Genomic DNA, 20316 nt, shown 5'->3' on the forward strand with positions numbered 1-20316 from the left:
TGTGCGAGGTTGTGAGGGGCCATCATACTGCGTGGGAGGTTGTGAGGGGCCATCATACTGTGTGGGGGGCTGTGAAGGGACATCATACTGTGTGGGGAGCTGTGGGGGCATCATACTGTGTGGGAGGTTGTGAGGGGCCATCATACTGTGTGGGAGGTTGTGAGGGGCCATCATACTGCGTGGGAGGTTGTGAGGGGATATCATACTGTGTGGGGAGCTGTGGGGGCATCATACTGTCATGAAAGGGTATCACAGTGGGTGAGAACACTAAGGGGCTTTGGTAGGGGCACTATTTATGTGTACATGCCCCAATACATGTCCCTTTTCCTGTGTTTAAAAGTTGGGAGATGCGTCTGTCTGCAAAAGCTCTTATGTGCCGTGACCCAACATACACCGTTTTATCTATTTTTTGCATGTGGGAGGACCCAATATGGACTCTTGCTATGGGGCCCCATGATTTCTATGTACGACCCTAACAATGGCTGATTAATCATCTGGTGAATGTTCGATTTCAATCCATGTTGTTATAATCATTTAACCTGATTTTATGAATCCAACGAAAGTGATGAAAGACAAAACTTTCCTTTACTTATGGAATAGAAAAAATTCAAGTTTCCTGGTGATGTCGTCACACTGAAAATGGCTGGAAATGCCAGTTCTGACGATTACTGGCCAAGGTGGAGACAGTGATTATTGTGGTTACACTTGAGGCCATTTCCGCTGAGTGACGGGAGAGGACTTGCTGGAATCAGCGAAGGTGACCGCCATTTCTATTATTATTTTTCAACTGGTCTTTGCCCTTTTAGGAATATTTCCATTTGCTAGAGACCCCCTATAATCTAACCGTGGTTAACATGCGACCATTAATGTGCAGTCACCTGGAATAGGCATGCCCCTGTTGATTCCTGGAGGCCTGAACAAATCTGCTGGGAAATTAGTTTGATCTAGAAGTTCATCTGAACATGGAATTCTCTGCAGGAGAAGGAAAACGTAATCAGAAGATGGAATATCAGAAATAACTGGTGGTCTGTGTCCCCTACCATTATAGAGAACTGGACTGGTGGTCCATGTCCCTTCCTCTATGTAAACTTGGACTGGTTGTCCATCTCCATTATGTAGACCTGGACTGGTGGTCTGTCTCCCCGACTTTTATGTAGAACTGGACTGGTGGTCCGTCTCCCTTACCTTTTATGTAGCCCTGGACTGGTGGTTAGTCGCCATTACCTTTATGTAGCCTTGTACTGGTGGTTCGTCTCCCTTACCTTTATGTAACCCTGGACTGGTGGCTCATTTCCCTTACCTTTATGTAGCCCTGGACTGGTGGTCTGTCTCCCTTACCTCTATGTAGACTTGACCTGGTGGTTCGTCTCCCTCACCTTTTATGTAGCCTTGGACTGGTGGTTCGTCTTCCTTACCTTTATGTAGCCCTGGACTGGTGGTCTGTCTCCCTTACCTCTATGTAGACCTGACCTGGTGGTTCGTCTCCCTCACCTTTTATGCAGCCTTGGACTGGTGGTTCGTCTTCCTTACCTTTTATGCTGCCTTGGACTGGTGGTTCGTCTCCCTCACCTTTTATGTAGCCTTGGACTGGTGGTCCGTCTCCCTTACCTTTATGTAGCCCTGGACTGGTGGTCCGTCTCCCTTACCTCTATGTAGACCTGACCTGGTGGTTCGTCTCCCTCACCTTTTATGCAGCCTTGGACTGGTGGTTCGTCTTCCTTACCTTTTATGCTGCCTTGGACTGGTGGTTCGTCTCCCTCACCTTTTATGTAGCCTTGGACTGGTGGTCCGTCTCCCTTACCTTTATGTAGCCCTGGACTGGTGGTTCGTCTCCCTTACCTCTATGTAGACCTGACCTGGTGGTCCATCTCCCTCATCTTTTATTTAGCTTTGGACTGGTGGTCCGTCTCCCTTACCTTTATGTAGAACTGGTTCTCCGTGCAGCGGAACATTGCAAATTCACAGAAGGTGTTGAAACGTGGGAACAGGCTGGATTCTGTACATATCGGTCCTGCAACATTAAGGGCAGAGTCACCGTGAGCTACATGTTCTCGATTTCGGTTCTAGGAACTTGCAGTCCATGCACAATATTCATAATCACCCTTGGGAATTAGTCCGTGGTTCTCGACCAAGTCATAGCCATAAACTTGAGGGTCTTCACATCCGGCGACATGGCGGATATCGCACAGATGCTTGGCTTTGCTATCAGGCTGGATGACCTTTATAAATTGCTCATACTCTTCATCAGACAGGGGAGAACCAGGCTTGACTAGGTAGGTGCCATTTACCGTACTGCATGTCAAGATCGCTTGAGTCCACCAGAAGATGATGAAGGCTGTATATAAGACACGTGGACACATCGACATTTACATTACCATTGATCTAAGTGAACATTAATGTGGATGGTGATTTGAATCCGCACAAAGTCCCTATGACAAGTCTTGAACGCTCATGCCAAGAAGTGTTGTCATCGAGACAATGGAGAAGATGTGCCATTGGATATGGAGCATGACACTGCACTTATTATGTTTCCATATGGGAAGAAGATAGTTGGAAATGTATTCCACATTGTTAAACAGGGGGTCTTAGCATGTCAAAACATTTACATATATAGACATTAGATGGGGGTCCTCACTGAGACCCACCCCAATCTGATGCACTGATGGCCTAAATGCATGGCCATTCATTTTAATATTGCTACATATCCAGTCCTAGACCATTAAGGGGTATATAATTATAAAATAATAGCACCGCTAGAGCATAGAGGGCCATTGATGTCACTGACAGCCACTTTTTGGGCAGCTAAGCTGTGCCCAAAACATATTCAAGCTGCTGGTTAGTGAGCAATGTGGCTAAAAGTTATTCATCTGAAAGCCCAAAAGACCTAATGACTATACAAAAAGTTATTTTTGCCTCTGAGTTTGCCTATAGCCACCACTAGGGGGAGCTGAACGCAGTGAGTTCCATGGGAGCCGAATAATCCGTATGTAGTGAGCTCCACCTAGTGGTGGCTGCAGGTAGTCAAAATTTTATCATTTAATTCTATGGCTTTGTAAGAAAAAAAAGCTGAGGATTGGGAGCTCTGTATCAGAAAAGCACAGTTGTGACCCCTATGCAGATATATTTTAACACTATCAGGCCTAAATTTAAGACCATAGGTTAACGCTATCATTACCGTTCTGCGACGTCATCTTATAACCAAATACTGGAATGTCCGCTGTATGTAGATGAGCCCGGAACGGTGACATCACAAAGAATACCGACCGTCACAGTCTAAAGAAAAAGAGGCCTCCACAGCCAATCAGAAAGCAGGTTTAGTGTTCTAATCCACTCTGGAAATAAACCGCGCTCTCTGATTGGCTGCTTTGAGAAAAATTACTTTCGCTAAGACCATTTTAAACCTGCTTGAATTATAACTCCCAACATTTACATAATCATTTGTAAGACATTAGTTCACCTCCAGAGCAAACAAAACACAGAGAAATGTGTATTTTAGGATATATTTGCTTTATTTATTCTCCTTTATGAGTAATTATTTACTGGACAATCTGGTGAAACACAAACAGGGACAGTGGTGAGGTGGTCCTGAGCTTCAGTGGCTAAAATGTCGCCATCTAGAGGAGTTATAGGGTATTTACAATAGATACTGCACACAAGTCTTAGGTGCGAGGGTCCCGCATCTGGAGATATGTATTTCTATTATATTATATTGGAAAGTGATCAGTTCTGTTTAACTTTCAGTTAAAGAGCAATGGGGACTGGACGCTCCTGTTTTCTGGATTGGTGGTGGTCTCAGGCGTCAGACCCCTACCAGAAATATTTACATGATTAAAAATTATAATTACTCCCATAAACTGCCCAAAATAATACTCAGGATACAACTAATACTCCCTTAAAGACTTAAAGATGCTGTCCAGGACTTTTTTACTACCTGCCTGTTGTACCTGGCGCCGGCTCAGTGGGGAGTGACTTCCAACGTCATGCTGATTGACACCTGGCTCCCCGCAGTTAGGCAGCGGGGAGCCGGCTGTCAATCAACATGACATCGGCAGTCATGCCTCCTCAACAGAGCAGAGTGGAAGAGGAGCCGCCGCTCTGTCAACATGACGTCAGTTGAAGCCGCAGAATCATTGCCAGGAGCGGGCACAACAGGCAGGTAGTAAGAAACTGCCTGCCTGATAGTTCTAAGACACATTGTAAAATAAAGATAGTCCCGGGTAACCCCTTTAAAAAGTCAATATAATGCTGCCATATAGTGCCCATATAATACTCAGTATAAAAATAATACACCTTTAAAAAGTCGATATAATGCTGCCATAGAGTGCCCATATAATACTCAGTATACAAATAATACACCTTTAAAAAGTCAATATAATGCTGTATAGAGTGCCCATATAATACTCAGTATACAAATAATACACTTTTAAAAAGTCAATATAATGCTGCCATAGAGTGCCCATATAATACTCAGTATACAAATAATACACCTTTAAAAAGTTAATATAATGCTGCCATATTGTGCCCATATAATACTCAGTATACAAATAATACACCTTTAAAAAGTCGATATAATGCTGCCATAGAGTGCCCATATAATACTCAGTATACAAATAATACACCTTTAAAAAGTCAACATAACGCTGCCATATTGTGCCCATATAATACTTCTTCAATAAGCCCACAGCATATCGCCATACAGCTCCTATGCAATACCGCTATTTCATTCCTAAAACAATTACCAAAATATACATTAAAACAATATTTGTCATGTTTAGTTTTCTTCTGTGGCGCCCCCTAGTATACAGGGCTCCCTGAGCAGCCGCATACTTTGCCATCCCATAAACCATCCATGAACCAACTAAATTGTGCTGTTGATGTACAGTATATAGTTCACAAAGAAGTATTTAGACTCGATGCTACTGTAGCAAACCATCAGCTGTAAGAAATATTACGTTTGGGAAATAGAATGATTCTATTCACTGACAACAAGCAGAGATATTGAAAAGATTGAGACATTAAAACCTAAAGTATGTTTAGTTAACATTGTGATAAGATCGTATAAGACATATACATGGCAGCGAGCTCTCAGTGGGTCCCTGACCTATGAGAAGTAACAATCAGATATGTGAATTTTGCCTAACTATTCGGACGTGCGTTCCACATCTTTTTCTACACTTTTGCTATTTCTATAAAAGTTGTAAACATTCTATTGTACAATCAGAGCCGGCTGTGTGTGTCTGTGCCATCACCTCCGTAGAAAAAGTCTACGGCTTATCCCCCTGCAGCTTAGTGTTCATCTCACACAGGAATTCCCCACATTGTTCAATATAATTTTCACTTTCCACTTATATCACTCAACTGGTGTTTCCAGTACTAGCAGCTGAGACTGAACAGTGTCATAATGAGGCTGACCCGGAAAATCTGCGGAATTCTCTACAATATACATAAAATTTACTACTTTACTATTGCCCCCTGCAAAAGTATACTTGCCGTAATAATTCTACCTCTAACAATATAACTACTATAATACTGCCCCTATGTACAAGAATATAACTACTATAATACTGCTCCTATATACAAGAATATAACTACTATAATACTGCCCCCTATGAACAAGAATATAACTACTATAATACTGCCCCCTATGTACAAGAATATAACTACTATAATACTGTCCCTATGTACAAGAATATAACTACAATAATACTGCCCCTATGTACAAGAATATAACTACAATAATACTGCTCCCTATGTACAAGAATATAACTACTATAATACTGCTCCCTATGTAAAAGAATATAACTACTATAATACTGCTCCCTATGTACAATAATATAACTACTATAATACTGCTCCTATGTAAAAGAATATAACTACTATAATACTGCTCCCTATGTACAATAATATAACTACTATAATACTGCTCCCTATGTAAAAGAATATAACTACTATAATACTGCTCCCTATGTACAATAATATAACTACAATAATACTGCTCCTATGTACAAGAATATAACTACTATAATACTGCCCCTATGTACAAGAATATAACTACTATAATACTGCTCCTATGTACAAGAATATAACTACTATAATACTGCTCCTATATACAAGAATATAACTACTATAATACTGCCCCCTATGTACAAGAATATAACTACTATAATACTGCTCCCTATGTACAATAATATAACTACAATAATACTGCTCCTATGTACAAGAATATAACTACTATAATACTGCTCCCTATGTACAAGAATATAACTACTATAATACTGCTCCCTATGTACAATAATATAACTACAATAATACTGCTCCTATGTACAAGAATATAACTACTATAATACTGCCCCTATGTACAAGAATATAACTACTATAATACTGCTCCTATGTACAAGAATATAACTACTATAATACTGCTCCTATATACAAGAATATAATTACTATAATACTGCCCCCTATGAACAAGAATATAACTACTATAATACTGCCCCCTATGTACAAGAATATAACTACTATAATACTGTCCCTATGTACAAGAATATAACTACAATAATACTGCCCCTATGTACAAGAATATAACTACAATAATACTGCTCCTATGTACAAGAATATAACTACTATAATACTGCTTCCTATGTACAAGAATATAACTACTATAATACTGCTCCCTATGTACAATAATATAACTACTATAATACTGCTCCTATGTACAAGAATATAACTACAATAATACTGCTCCTATGTACAAGAATATAACTACTATAATACTGCCCCTATGTACAAGAATATAACTACTATAATACTGCTCCTATGTACAAGAATATAACTACTATAATACTGCTCCTATGTACAAGAATATAACTACTATAATACTGCCCCTATGTACAAGAATATAACTACTATAGTACTGCTCCTATGTACAAGAATATAACTACTATAATACTGCTCCTATGTGCAAGAATATAACTACTATAATACTGCCCCTATGTACAAGAATATAACTACTATAATACTGCCCCTATGTACAAGAATATAACTACTATAATACTGCCCCTATGTACAAGAATATAACTACTATAATACTGCTCCTATGTACAAGAATATAACTACAATAATACTGCTCCCTATGTACAAGAATATAGCTACTATAATTCTGCCCCTATGTACAAGAATATAACTACTATAATACTGGCCCCTATGTACAAGAATATAACTACTATAATATTGCCCCCTATATACAATAATATAATTACTATAATACTGCTCCTATGTACAAGAATATAACTACTATAATACTGCCCCTATGTACAAGAATATAACTACTATAATATTGCCCCCTATATACAAGAATATAATTACTATAATACTGCTCCTATGTACAAGAATATAACTGCTATAATACTGCCCCCTATGTACAAGAATATAACTACTATAATACTGCCCCCTATGTACAAGAATATAACTACTATAATACAGCCCCCTATGTACAAGAATATAACTACTATAATACTGCTCCTATCTACAAGAATATAACTACTATAATACTGCCCCTATGTACAAGAATATAACTACTATAATATTGCTCCTATGTACAAGAATATAACTACTATAATACTGCCCCCTATGTACAAGAATATAACTACTATAACACTGCCGCCTATGTACAAGAATATAACTACTATAATACTGCCGCCTATGTACCAGAATATAACTGCTATAATACTGCCCCCTATGTACAAGAATATAACTGCTATAATACTGCTTCTATGAACAAGAATATAACTACTATAACACTGCTCCTATGTACAATAATATAACTACTATAATACTGGTCCTATGTACAAGAATATAACTACTATAATACTGCTCCTAAGTACAAGAATATAACTACAATAATACTGCTCCCTATGTACAAGAATATAACTACTATAATACAGCCCCTATGTGCAAGAATATAACTATTATAATACTGCCCCTATGTACAAGAATATAACTACTTTAATACTGCCCCCTATGTACAAGAATATAACTACTATAATACTGCTCCTATCTACAAGAATATAACTGCTATAATACTGCCCCCTAGGTACAAGAATATAACTACTATAATACTGCCCCCTATGTACAAGAATATGACTACTATAATACTGCTCCTATGTACAAGAATATAACTACTATAATACTGCTCCTACGTACAAGAATATAACTACTACAATACTGCTCCTATGTACAAGAATATAACTACTATATTACTGCCCCTATGTACAAGAATATAACTACTATAATACTGCCCCCTATGTACAAGAATATGACTACTATAATACTGCTCCTATGTACATGAATATAACTGCTATAATACTGCCCCTATGTACAAGAATATAACTACTATAATACTGCCCCCTATGTACAAGAATATAACTACTATAATACAGCCCCCTATGTACAAGAATATAACTACTATAATACTGCTCCTATCTACAAGAATATAACTACTATAATACTGCCCCTATGTACAAGAATATAACTACTATAATATTGCTCCTATGTACAAGAATATAACTACTATAATACTGCCCCCTATGTACAAGAATATAACTACTATAATACTGCCGCCTATGTACAAGAATATAACTACTATAATACTGCCGCCTATGTACCAGAATATAACTGCTATAATACTGCCCCCTATGTACAAGAATATAACTGCTATAATACTGCTTCTATGAACAAGAATATAACTACTATAACACTGCTCCTATGTACAATAATATAACTACTATAATACTGGTCCTATGTACAAGAATATAACTACTATAATACTGCTCCTAAGTACAAGAATATAACTACAATAATACTGCTCCCTATGTACAAGAATATAACTACTATAATACAGCCCCTATGTGCAAGAATATAACTACTATAATACTGCCCCTATGTACAAGAATATAACTACTTTAGTACTGCCCCCTATGTACAAGAATATAACTACTATAATACTGCTCCTATCTACAAGAATATAACTGCTATAATACTGCCCCCTAGGTACAAGAATATAACTACTATAATACTGCCCCCTATGTACAAGAATATGACTACTATAATACTGCTCCTATGTACAAGAATATAACTACTATAATACTGCTCCTACATACAAGAATATAACTACTACAATACTGCTCCTATGTACAAGAATATAACTACTATATTACTGCCCCTATGTACAAGAATATAACTACTATAATACTGCTCCTATGTACAAGAATATAACTACTATAATACTGCTCCTATGTACAAGACTATAACTACTATAATACTGCTCCCTATGTACAAGAATATTACTGCTATAATACTGACCCTATGTACAAGAATATAACTGCTATAATACTGCCCCCTATGTACAAGAATATAACTACTATAATACTGCCCCCTATATACAAGAATATAACTACTATAATACTGCCCCTATATACAAGAATATAACCATTATAATACTGCCCCTATGTACAAGAATATAACTACTATAATACTGCCCCTATGTACAAGAATATAACTACTATAATACTGTCCCTATGTACAAGAATATAACTACTATAATACTGCTCCTATGTACAAGAATATAACTACTATAATACTGCTCCTATGTACAAGAATATAACTACTATAATACTGCCCCTATGTAGAAGAATATAACTACTATAATACTGCCCCTATATACAAGACTATAACTACTATAATACTGATCCCTATGTACAAGAATATAACTACTATAATACTGTCCTTATGTACAAGTATATAACTACTATAATACTGCCCCATGTACAAGAATATAACTACTATAATACTGCCCCTATATACAAGAATATAACCATTAGAATACTGCCCCTATGTAAAGAATATAACTACTATAATACTGCCCCTATGTACAAGAATATAACTACTATAATACTGTCCCTATGTACAAGAATATAACTACTATAATACTGCTCCTATATATAAGAATATAACTACTATAATACTGCCCCCTCTGTACAAGAATATAACTACTATAATACTGCCCCCCCCTGTACAAGAACATAACTACTATAATACTGCTCCTAGATACAAGAATATAACTACTATAATACTGCCCCCTCTGTACAAGAATATAACTACTATAATACTGCCCCCCTGTACAAGAACATAACTACTATAATACTGCTCCTATATACAAGAATATAACTACTATAATACTACCCCTATATACAAGAATATAACTACTATAATACTGCCCCCTCTGTACAAGAATATAACTACTATAATACTGCCCCCCCTGTACAAGAACATAACTACTATAATACTGCTCCTATATACAAGAATATAACTACTATAATACTGCTCCTAGATACAAGAATATAACTACTATAATACTGCCCCCTCTGTACAAGAACATAACTACTATAATACTGCTCCTATATACAAGAATATAGCTACTATAATACTGCTCCTAGATACAAGAATATAACTGCTATAATACTGCCCCTATGTACAAGAATATAACTACTATAATACTGCCCCCTATGTACAAGAATATAACTACTGTAATACTGCCCCTATGTACAAGAATATAACTACTATAATACTGCCCCCTATGTACAAGAATATAACTACTATAATACTGCCCCCTATGAACAAGAATATAACTACTATAATACTGCCCCCTATGTACAAGCATATAACTACTATAATACTGCCCCTATGTACAAGAATATAACCACTATAATACTGCTCCTATGTACAAGAATATAATTACTATAATACTGCCCCCTATGTACAAGAATATAACTACTATAATACTGCTCCTATGTACAAGAATATAACTACTATAATACTGCTCCTATGTACAAGAATATAACTACTATAATACTGCTCCTATGTACAAGAATATAACTACTATAATACTGCCCCCTATGTACAAGAATATAACTACTATAATACTGCCCCCTATGTACAAGAATATAACTACTATAATACTGCTCCTATGTACAAGAATATAACTACTATAATACTGCCCCTATGTACAAGAATATAACTACTATAATACTGCCCCTATGTACAAGAATATAACCACTATAATACTGCTCCTATGTACAAGAATATAATTACTATAATACTGCCCCCTATGTACAAGAATATAACTACTATAATACTGCTCCTATGTACAAGAATATAACTACTATAATACTGCTCCTATGTACAAGAATATAACCACTATAATACTGCTCCTATGTACAAGAATATAACTACTATAATACTGCCCCCTATGTACAAGAATATAACTACTATAATACTGCCCCCTATGTACAAGAATATAACTACTATAATACTGCCCCTATGTACAAGAATATAACTACTATAATACTGCTCCTATGTACAAGAATATAACTACTATAATACTGCTCCTATGTACAAGAATATAACCACTATAATACTGCCCCCTATGGACAAGAATATAACTACTATAATACTGCCCCCTCTGTACAAGAACATAACTACTATAATACTGCTCCTATATACAAGAATATAACTACTATAATACTGCTCCTAGATACAAGAATATAACTGCTATAATACTGCCCCTATGTACAAGAATATAACTACTATAATACTGCCCCTATGTAAAAGAATATAACTACTATAATACTGCTCCTATGTCCAAGAACATAACTACTATAATACTGCTCCTATGTACAAGAATATAACTACTATAATACTGCTCCTATGTACAAGAATATAACTACTATAATACTGTCCCTATGTACAAGAATATAACTACTATAATACTGCTCCTATATACAAGAATATAACTACTATAACACTGCTCCTATGTACAAGAATAAAACTACTATAATACTGCTCCTATATACAAGAATATAACTACTATAATACTGCCCCTATGTACAAGAATATAACTACTATAATACTGCTCCTATGTACAAGAATATAACTACTATAATACTGCTCCTATGTACAAGAATATAACCACTATAATACTGCCCCCTATGGACAAGAATATAACTACTGTAATACTGCCCCTATGTACAAGAATATAACTACTATAATACTGCCCCTATGTACAAGAATATAACTACTATAATACTGCCCCCTATGTACAAGAATATAACTACTATAATACTGCTCCTATGTACAAGAATATAACTACTATAATACTGCCCCTATGTACAAGAATATAACTACTATAATACTGCCCCCTATGTACAAGAATATAACTACTGTAATACTGCCCCTATGTACAAGAATATAACTACTATAATACTGCCCCCTATGTACAAGAATATAACTACTATAATACTGCCCCCTATGAACAAGAATATAACTACTATAATACTGCCCCCTATGTACAAGAATATAACTACTATAATACTGCCCCTATGTAGAAGAATATAACCACTATAATACTGCTCCTATGTACAAGAATATAATTACTATAATACTGCCCCCTATGTACAAGAATATAACTACTATAATACTGCTCCTATGTACAAGAATATAACTACTATAATACTGCTCCTATGTACAAGAATATAACTACTATAATACTGCCCCCTATGTACAAGAATATAACTACTATAATACTGCTCCTATGTACAAGAATATAACTACTATAATACTGCCCCTATTTACAAGAATATAACTACTATAATACTGCCCCCTATGTACAAGAATATAACTACTATAATACTGCTCCTATGTACAAGAATATAATTACTATAATACTGCTCCTATGTACAAGAATATAATTACTATAATACTGCCCCCTATGTACAAGAATATAACTACTATAATACTGCTCCTATGTACAAGAATATAACTACTATAATACTGCTCCTATGTACAAGAATATAACTACTATAATACTGCTCCTATGTACAAGAATATAACTACTATAATACTGCCCCCTATGTACAAGAATATAACTACTATAATACTTCCCCCTATGTACAAGAATATAACTACTATAATACTGCCCTCTATGTACAAGAATATAACTACTATAATACTGCTCCTATATACAAGAATATAATTACTATAATACTGCCTCTTATATATAGGAGGTATATCTACTGTAAGTGGCCGATTAGTTTAGCCATCATTTTAAAATAGTATCTGGCCCCTTTAAGAGAAGCAGAACATTACACCCCACATTGTACAGGTTGCGCAGTCTGCAGAGCTCGCTGTGATCTCTTTTGCTTTTTATCATCATGTGACTTCTGCTAAACTGAAAGTGAAAACCATCGCTGTGAATTTGCCGCTTTCCATCGCTGAGTGCTGTGTGCTTTGTTGTGTGCAGTGTTGCGGTATTATGTGTGCTCCTCCGTGCAGCGCTCTCTGTGTGTGTGTACATGTATGTGGTGTGTGATGGATTGTGTGTAATACTTGCTGTGTGTGTGCAGCGCTGCTGTGAGTGATCGTATATAGCGGTATATTATATTATTGTGTGCTGTCACTGCGGGGACGATCACCGATATGAAGAGAAGTGGATATTTGCATCTGGAATTGATCCTGACTCTAAACAGTAAGAAATATCGTGGGAAACGGACGGTTAAAGGGGTGGGTGTGTCAGCGGAAAAAAGATGGCGTCAATGTTTAACGCAAGATTACACATGGTTGATTCCTTAAAGGAACACTAATGCTATACTCTTTTATCTTCATTTGACGAGCGGTAGAATTCAGTCTATTGCTCCCTGTTATCAGCCATTTTCAAAGTGAGAAGTCTGTCGTTAAAGGTACTTTCCATTGCAGGAAGTTAGTGACCTATAAATACTGCAGGCTGCCTTCGGAGCTGTGAATGCAGATTTGGGTGTGACTGGAGTATAACTGGAATAGTCAAAGTCCCATGGTAAACTTCAGAATGGCGCCCCCCCACGTGATGTCTGGTCCTAACACTGACTAGTGCAGCGCAGGGCGGGTGCTGGGATATACACCGTACATGTTTCCTATGAATTTTTTCGTACTCTACGGTTAGGGAGGTGATAGCTTACAGTCAGTCTCTGTTAGTGTTTCTATGCAACATGTGCATTATACACACAACTCTGCTGCATCCACAACTCTGTAACCAACACATACACACAAGATACACACAACACTGCTGCATGCACAGTAGATACTCACACAGCTCTGCCACACACTCAGCACCATTGGACACACTATGTCTGCTGCATACATACACACAACACTGCTGCACACACACAGCTCTGCTGCATGAACAATACATACACATACAGCACTATTAGGCACACTGTATGCTGCACTCATATGCACAACACTGCTGCATGCACAGTAGATGCGCACACAGCTCTGCCACACACTCAGCACTATTAGACACACTATGTCTGCTGCATACATACACACAACACTGCTGCACACACACAGCTCTGCTGCATGAACAATACATACACATACAGCACTATTAGGCACACTATATGCTGCACTCATATGCACAACACTGCTGCATGCACAGTAGATACTCACACAACTCTGCCACACACTCAGCACCATTAGACACACTATGTCTGCTGCATACATACACACAACACTGCTGCACACACACAGCTCTGCTGCATGAACAATACATACACATGCAGCACTATTAGGCACACTATATGCTGCACTCATATGCACAACACTGCTGCATGCACAGTAGATACTCACACAGCTCTGCCACACACTCAGCACCATTAGACACACTATGTCTGCTGCATACATACACACAACACTGCTGCACACACACAGCTCTGCTGCATGAACAATACATACACATACAGCACTATTAGGCACACTGTATGCTGCACTCATATGCACAACACTGCTGCATGCACAGTAGATGCACACACAGCTCTGCTACACGCTCAGCACTATTAGACACACTATGTCTGCTGCACACATACACAGAAGACTGCTGCACACACACAGCTCTGCTGCATGAACATTACATACATACACATCACTATTCAGCACACTGTTTGCTGCACTCATATGCACAACACTGCTGCATGCACAGTAGATGCACACACAGCTCTGCTACATTTACACTATAATCACATTCACTATGGGACACACAGAACTCTGCAGCATTTACATTATGCACACAAGCAACAACTCTGCAACACACTCATACATGTAACATGTCTGCATGCACAGTAGATGCACACACACAGCCAGAAAGGTGTATAGAAATCTGGGGTACCCATGGCACAACTCATTGGGTTCTCACGATCATGTCTTGGGTGCCCAATGGAACTGAGGGCATTTCCACTTAACTAAGTAAATGCTATGGTCACTGTTCACATACTGTACTACTTACATACATAGCTCTGCTGCAAACAAACACATCACTGCTGAACACACACACACCACTGCTGCACATAAACATACAGCACTGCTACACACACACCACTGCTACACACACATACAACACTGCTACACACACACCACACACACTCACAGCAATACTGAATACACACACACACACTCACAGTACTGCTGCACACATACACACACACACTACTGCTGCACGCACACACACACACTCACAGCACCGTTGCATATACACACACTCACAGCAGTGCTGCAGACACACACTCACAACAATGCTGCATGCACACACATTAGCAGCACTGCTACATACACACACTTACAGCAGTGCTGCATATACCCACACACTCACAGTACTGTGGCACACGCAAAGAACTGATACACACACTCACTAAAATGCTGCATACACACACATCCACAGCACTGCTACATACACACACTCATAGCACTGCTACAGTACATACACACACTAACAGCACTGCTGCATACACACACACACACACGTGCGTGCGCATCATCCTTTTCATTCCCTGCCCTGCTGCCTTGTTCTGTACTTTTTCAGGACCTGCATCATGAGGGAGCGCTCTGCAGGTCCAGTTCAGCTTCTTCTCCTGCCCTGCACAGATAGATCAGTGTTGGGCAGGAGAAAGAGAATTGTGCAGCTGCACAGCTCAGTATTCGGGAAGAAGTGTTTTTTTGTTTGGGGTGTCCCAAGTCCCTTTTTATTCCCAAGTCCCTGCAGCTATATTTCTCCCACCTGACAGATGGTTAGTACAGGCTAATATTTGCAGCGCTGCTCAATATGATGTCTTTTTTTAGGTTTTTTAGTGTGGGGTGCAGCTGTGCCCCAGACGCAGTATACTGCAGATATCGTGCTCCCCTGTGACTATGCTCTGCTGGATTCTGGTATGGGGGGACTCGGGTTTACAAGGCAAAAGGTAACGCTGGTCCTGCAGAACGTGACGGTGATGGGAGAAGAGCCGGCGGACGCACCACCAGATTATCAGCCTCCAGAGAGCCCGGAGATGACCATCTTCTTGGCCACAGGTGACTTATACATGACTGCGGTTATTTTCCAGTGTCTCCTTATGCAGTTGGTTGTTTTCTGGAACTGTAAAATTTATGGCTTGTCCTTGGGATGGGTCCAAATATATTAGTGGGGCTCTGACTCTTTAGAATAACTGTGGCAGCATCACTGCACCCCCTTTATGTTTACCAAGCAACAGCGCTGTACATTTCCTTGTGGCCGTGCCTGGTACTGCAGTTCTTCAATGGGATTGAACTGTTTGTGAGCTGCAGCACCAGGCACAGTCACAGTGATATGCCCGGCGCTGCGCCTGGTAAATAATGAAGTGGTTCCTGCATTCACTGGCGCAAAAGGGGGAAGGATTTTGTACACCTCACCCAAATGTTGGCATGCTGGGGTGGGTCTGGGGCATCCAGGGAGTGTTGGGGACATAAACACCTCCACAAATGTGGATAACTAGCAGCTTTAGTGTTGGCTATATTGGTTGTCTCCCAGCTTCTCCACACCACGTCACACCTCTAACGTGTCATCTCTTTCCTCCCTGCAGTCAATCTGGATCTCGCCGCGCTCTCATTTGCGCAGCGCTTGCTGCACGTAGAATGTGAGGGAGGGGAAGTTGAATGCGAGATCTCGCCGCTCTATTCGCAGTTCTTTGCCGCTCACATCAGACTACCGGAGATCAGCATTGCCGTCATTGCAGAAGCAACAATACCCATTGCGAGTCCATTCGAGCTGGCCAACGACAAGATTGTGGTGCCAATGACAGGTGAGACGTGATATCACCCTCAATGATCACCTTACTAACACATGGTAGCACTTGGCATAGAACGCCATTATAAGGCCCAATCCCCGCCGCTCCTCCATCCTGCTGGCTGTGTCCTCTCCTTCTCTTCTGGCTTGGAAGGAACTTGACTGCTGCAGACAATCACTGTGTCCCTTGATTGTCCACATCCGTTACATGCCGACCACTCCGAAAGAGAGGGAGAGGAGACTGGCTATATTTTTATCTCTTTTTTTTTTAGCACATGTAGGCCACATGTCAAGTTAAATAAAGGACTGTGAACCCCTATTTTGGTCCATAGAGGAGGGTCTTCAGAAGTTCTTGACCCCATTGCAATTTTTTTTTAGAAGACCCAATTTACAATACCGATTTTTTTCTTTTGTTTCACAGGGCCTTTGAGATTTCTAAGGCACTAGGGTCCAGGTATATTAACCAAACTCAACAGCTCATATATAAGGCTGTTGAGTTGGGGTCAAGACACCGGTGGCTGATCTGTGCATAGTGGTCCGTACTCGGACCACAAAACAAATATGCATGAAATCAGCCTAGCTGCCACCTCTGTACTCCCTACACCCCTGAATATATATAATTTGTGACATTTTGCAGCTCCCTTACAGTAACTGCAGCACCCTTACAGTTGATTTTGGGACACATTTTTTAAAAAAAACAAAAAAACAACTGGGTACCTGACAATAGTGTTACCGATACTACTCACATTAAGGCCTTAAGACCATAGAACATTATGGATTATAAAACTTCACCAATCCCCATAGTTTTAATCAAGGAATACCAAGTTTAATTGGCCATTTTGGGGAAAACATTTTTTGATTACTTTTTGATTCACTTTGGCTGAGTATTTTTGTACCATGTCTAGTCATATTTTTAGCAATTACTTGCTGATGGTGAGTTAAGAGTGAGATCCCAGAGAAGATTCAGTCTAACAGTTTCTTCCCCGATAGCTATCGGTCAGACATGACATTCATAAAGGTTTTTGAGCACATGATTGGATCTGCCCGGTTGACCCAAACATTGTGGTATCTTCTCATTCATAAACCTTTCCTTGGTAGAAGTATCATGCAACTGAAAGTAGCCAACGTAGTGGCAGTGAATGGCGTTGTACTCAAATAACCAAGTCTCTATGGTCCTACAGCCTGATAGACCCGTGTCCCTCACTTTTGAGTCTTCATTCTTCACACCTCTCTCACCTAGTTGCTTTTCTCTTTAGCGGACCTTCTTGTCTCTTCCTCCCCACCATCACAAAGAGGCTCCCTCTCTGAAGAAGTGAAGTTAAATTGTGAGGTTTGGGGTGAGATGGAAGCAAGCATGGAGTGGCATCTACAGAAGGATGGAACTGGGCATAGACTAAACCTTGAGGACTCCCGGATCACCATACAACAGGGGGCACAAGTACAGAAGAAGGCTGCCTCGTTGCTGACCATAAGACAACTCAATGTCCATGATGAGGGCACCTATATTTGTGCCGTGACTTCAGGAAAGCACAGAGTCCAGCAGATTCTCCAAATGCAGATCAGAGGTAATTCGGCATTCTTTGATCCATGAGACCTTTGGGGGGCATTTGTGCCAAGAGAATGTTTAATTGACCATCTAGTAGCCATGCTTGTTTAGAACATCTTGTACCCTTGGTCAGATTCATAGGGGTCTCATTTCATACACTGGCTCATACCACCCCTTACCCACTTTCAGGTGATGTTCTTCTGCTTCAGTACCTTGTTCCCATCTTTTTGGAATAATAACCCATCATTATTTGGTCATCGCTTCTTCTCTGATGTTCAACATGTGCAATGCTGAAGCCACATACTGTACCTATGGTGTGTGAACAGGATAAGCCCAGCTATAAAGAACAAGCGACGCCTAACATGGCGCCATTTCCTTACTTCTCATGGATGTGTTTCTCCGTAGAGCCACCTCAGGTTACAGCTTCTGTGAGTGGAAAACCAAAGACCACCGTGACTTGCCACACTGACCGATACTACCCACTGGACGTGGAGGTGTCCTGGCTGCTCAACGGCTCCCCATTAACCCACGTCTCCCCAATTACCTCCAGTCATCGGAGAAATAATGACGGGACCTACAGTGTCAGCAGCTTCCTTGAAGTTCCAATTCCTCAGCCGGGTGCTTCCCCTGATACTTATACGTGTACCGTGTCCCACGTCTCCATTGCTGACCCAATAATGATAGAGGTTAATGTTCTTCCTGAAGGTAAGTAAAACACTGTAAAGCCGGGGCAATAATCAAAGTATACTGCCATAACTTTATTTTTTTTAAATCAGGGCAGCGTTATAACTGATTTTTTTTGTTAAGCACTTGAAATGGGGTCCCACGGTCTGAAAATCCCTGTCTTAACCATCTAAACTAAAATTCTAAGTCTTTCTGCCACCACTAGGGGGAGCTCACAACACATGGATTCATTGTAGTATACAACTATACAGTGAGCTCCCCCTAGTGGTAGCTGCTGGCAAACATCATGTCTGTGTATAGGGAAACAGGACTTTTTGCTCTCTATTAGGGCTCATTCACATGTCCGCTTTTTCACGTATTACAAAAACTGACTGAGCTTCTTCAGTGATTTCGGTCAGAGTTTCATCAGTTTTTCTCGTACGTAAAAAAAAGTTTCTCTATTGTTTTAACATTCGATTTTAACAGTCTGTCAAAATCAGACCACACTAGGATGGCATCCGCGATCAGATGCTCGGATCAAAATCGGACATGTCTCCGTGATTTTGCCCAGACAACTTCATCCACGGAAAATCTTGGACATGTGACTGACCCATAGGTTTCCTGGACAGTAAGAATACGGGTGGAGGCATTTTGCTGTTCTCAAAGTTGGTGCCAACCTGTTTGGAAATCCCTCAATAAAAATGAAAGGGTAACTAATCCTTTTTTTTATCCTCCAGATATTGAAAAGTTATGAATTTTTGTAAAATACCCTATTTTGCTTCCTCTTCTGTTTTAATGTCCAGTTCATGATCCTTTAGAAGATGCTTTCAACTGCTGCTCAGAAAAAATCCATACACTATATTGTAACAGTTTGTGTACTGGACTCCCCTTATCTGAGCCTCTCTGCTCCCCACCCCTCTTCTTAGTCAGCGGAACTCCTTTACACAGACTGAAT

The 20316-nt window shown here is 39.3% G+C and overlaps 1 protein-coding gene across 2 annotated transcripts in view; it reads left to right on the forward strand.

Annotated features, from left to right (window-relative positions):
- Positions 1-20316, forward strand: part of TAPBPL (TAP binding protein like) — a 43178-nt gene that overhangs the window by 14801 nt on the left and 8061 nt on the right. Inside the window, exons 1-5 of one of the 2 annotated variants that reach the window (XM_073684897.1) lie at positions 13189-13576; positions 16195-16422; positions 16950-17168; positions 18409-18717; positions 19104-19403. In XM_073684897.1, coding sequence (XP_073540998.1) covers positions 13528-13576; positions 16195-16422; positions 16950-17168; positions 18409-18717; positions 19104-19403 — 1105 coding nt within the window. In that variant the 5' untranslated portion in view covers positions 13189-13527. Of the gene's footprint in view, positions 1-13188; positions 13577-16194; positions 16423-16949; positions 17169-18408; positions 18718-19103; positions 19404-20316 lie in introns of those variants that run through there. The other variant, XM_073684898.1, reaches the window with a different exon arrangement.

This window comes from Phyllobates terribilis, unplaced genomic scaffold (genome assembly GCF_046119375.1).
Source record: "Phyllobates terribilis strain yellow unplaced genomic scaffold, ASM4611937v1 Scaffold_5__5_contigs__length_657084704, whole genome shotgun sequence".
Taxonomy (NCBI): domain Eukaryota; kingdom Metazoa; phylum Chordata; class Amphibia; order Anura; family Dendrobatidae; genus Phyllobates; species Phyllobates terribilis.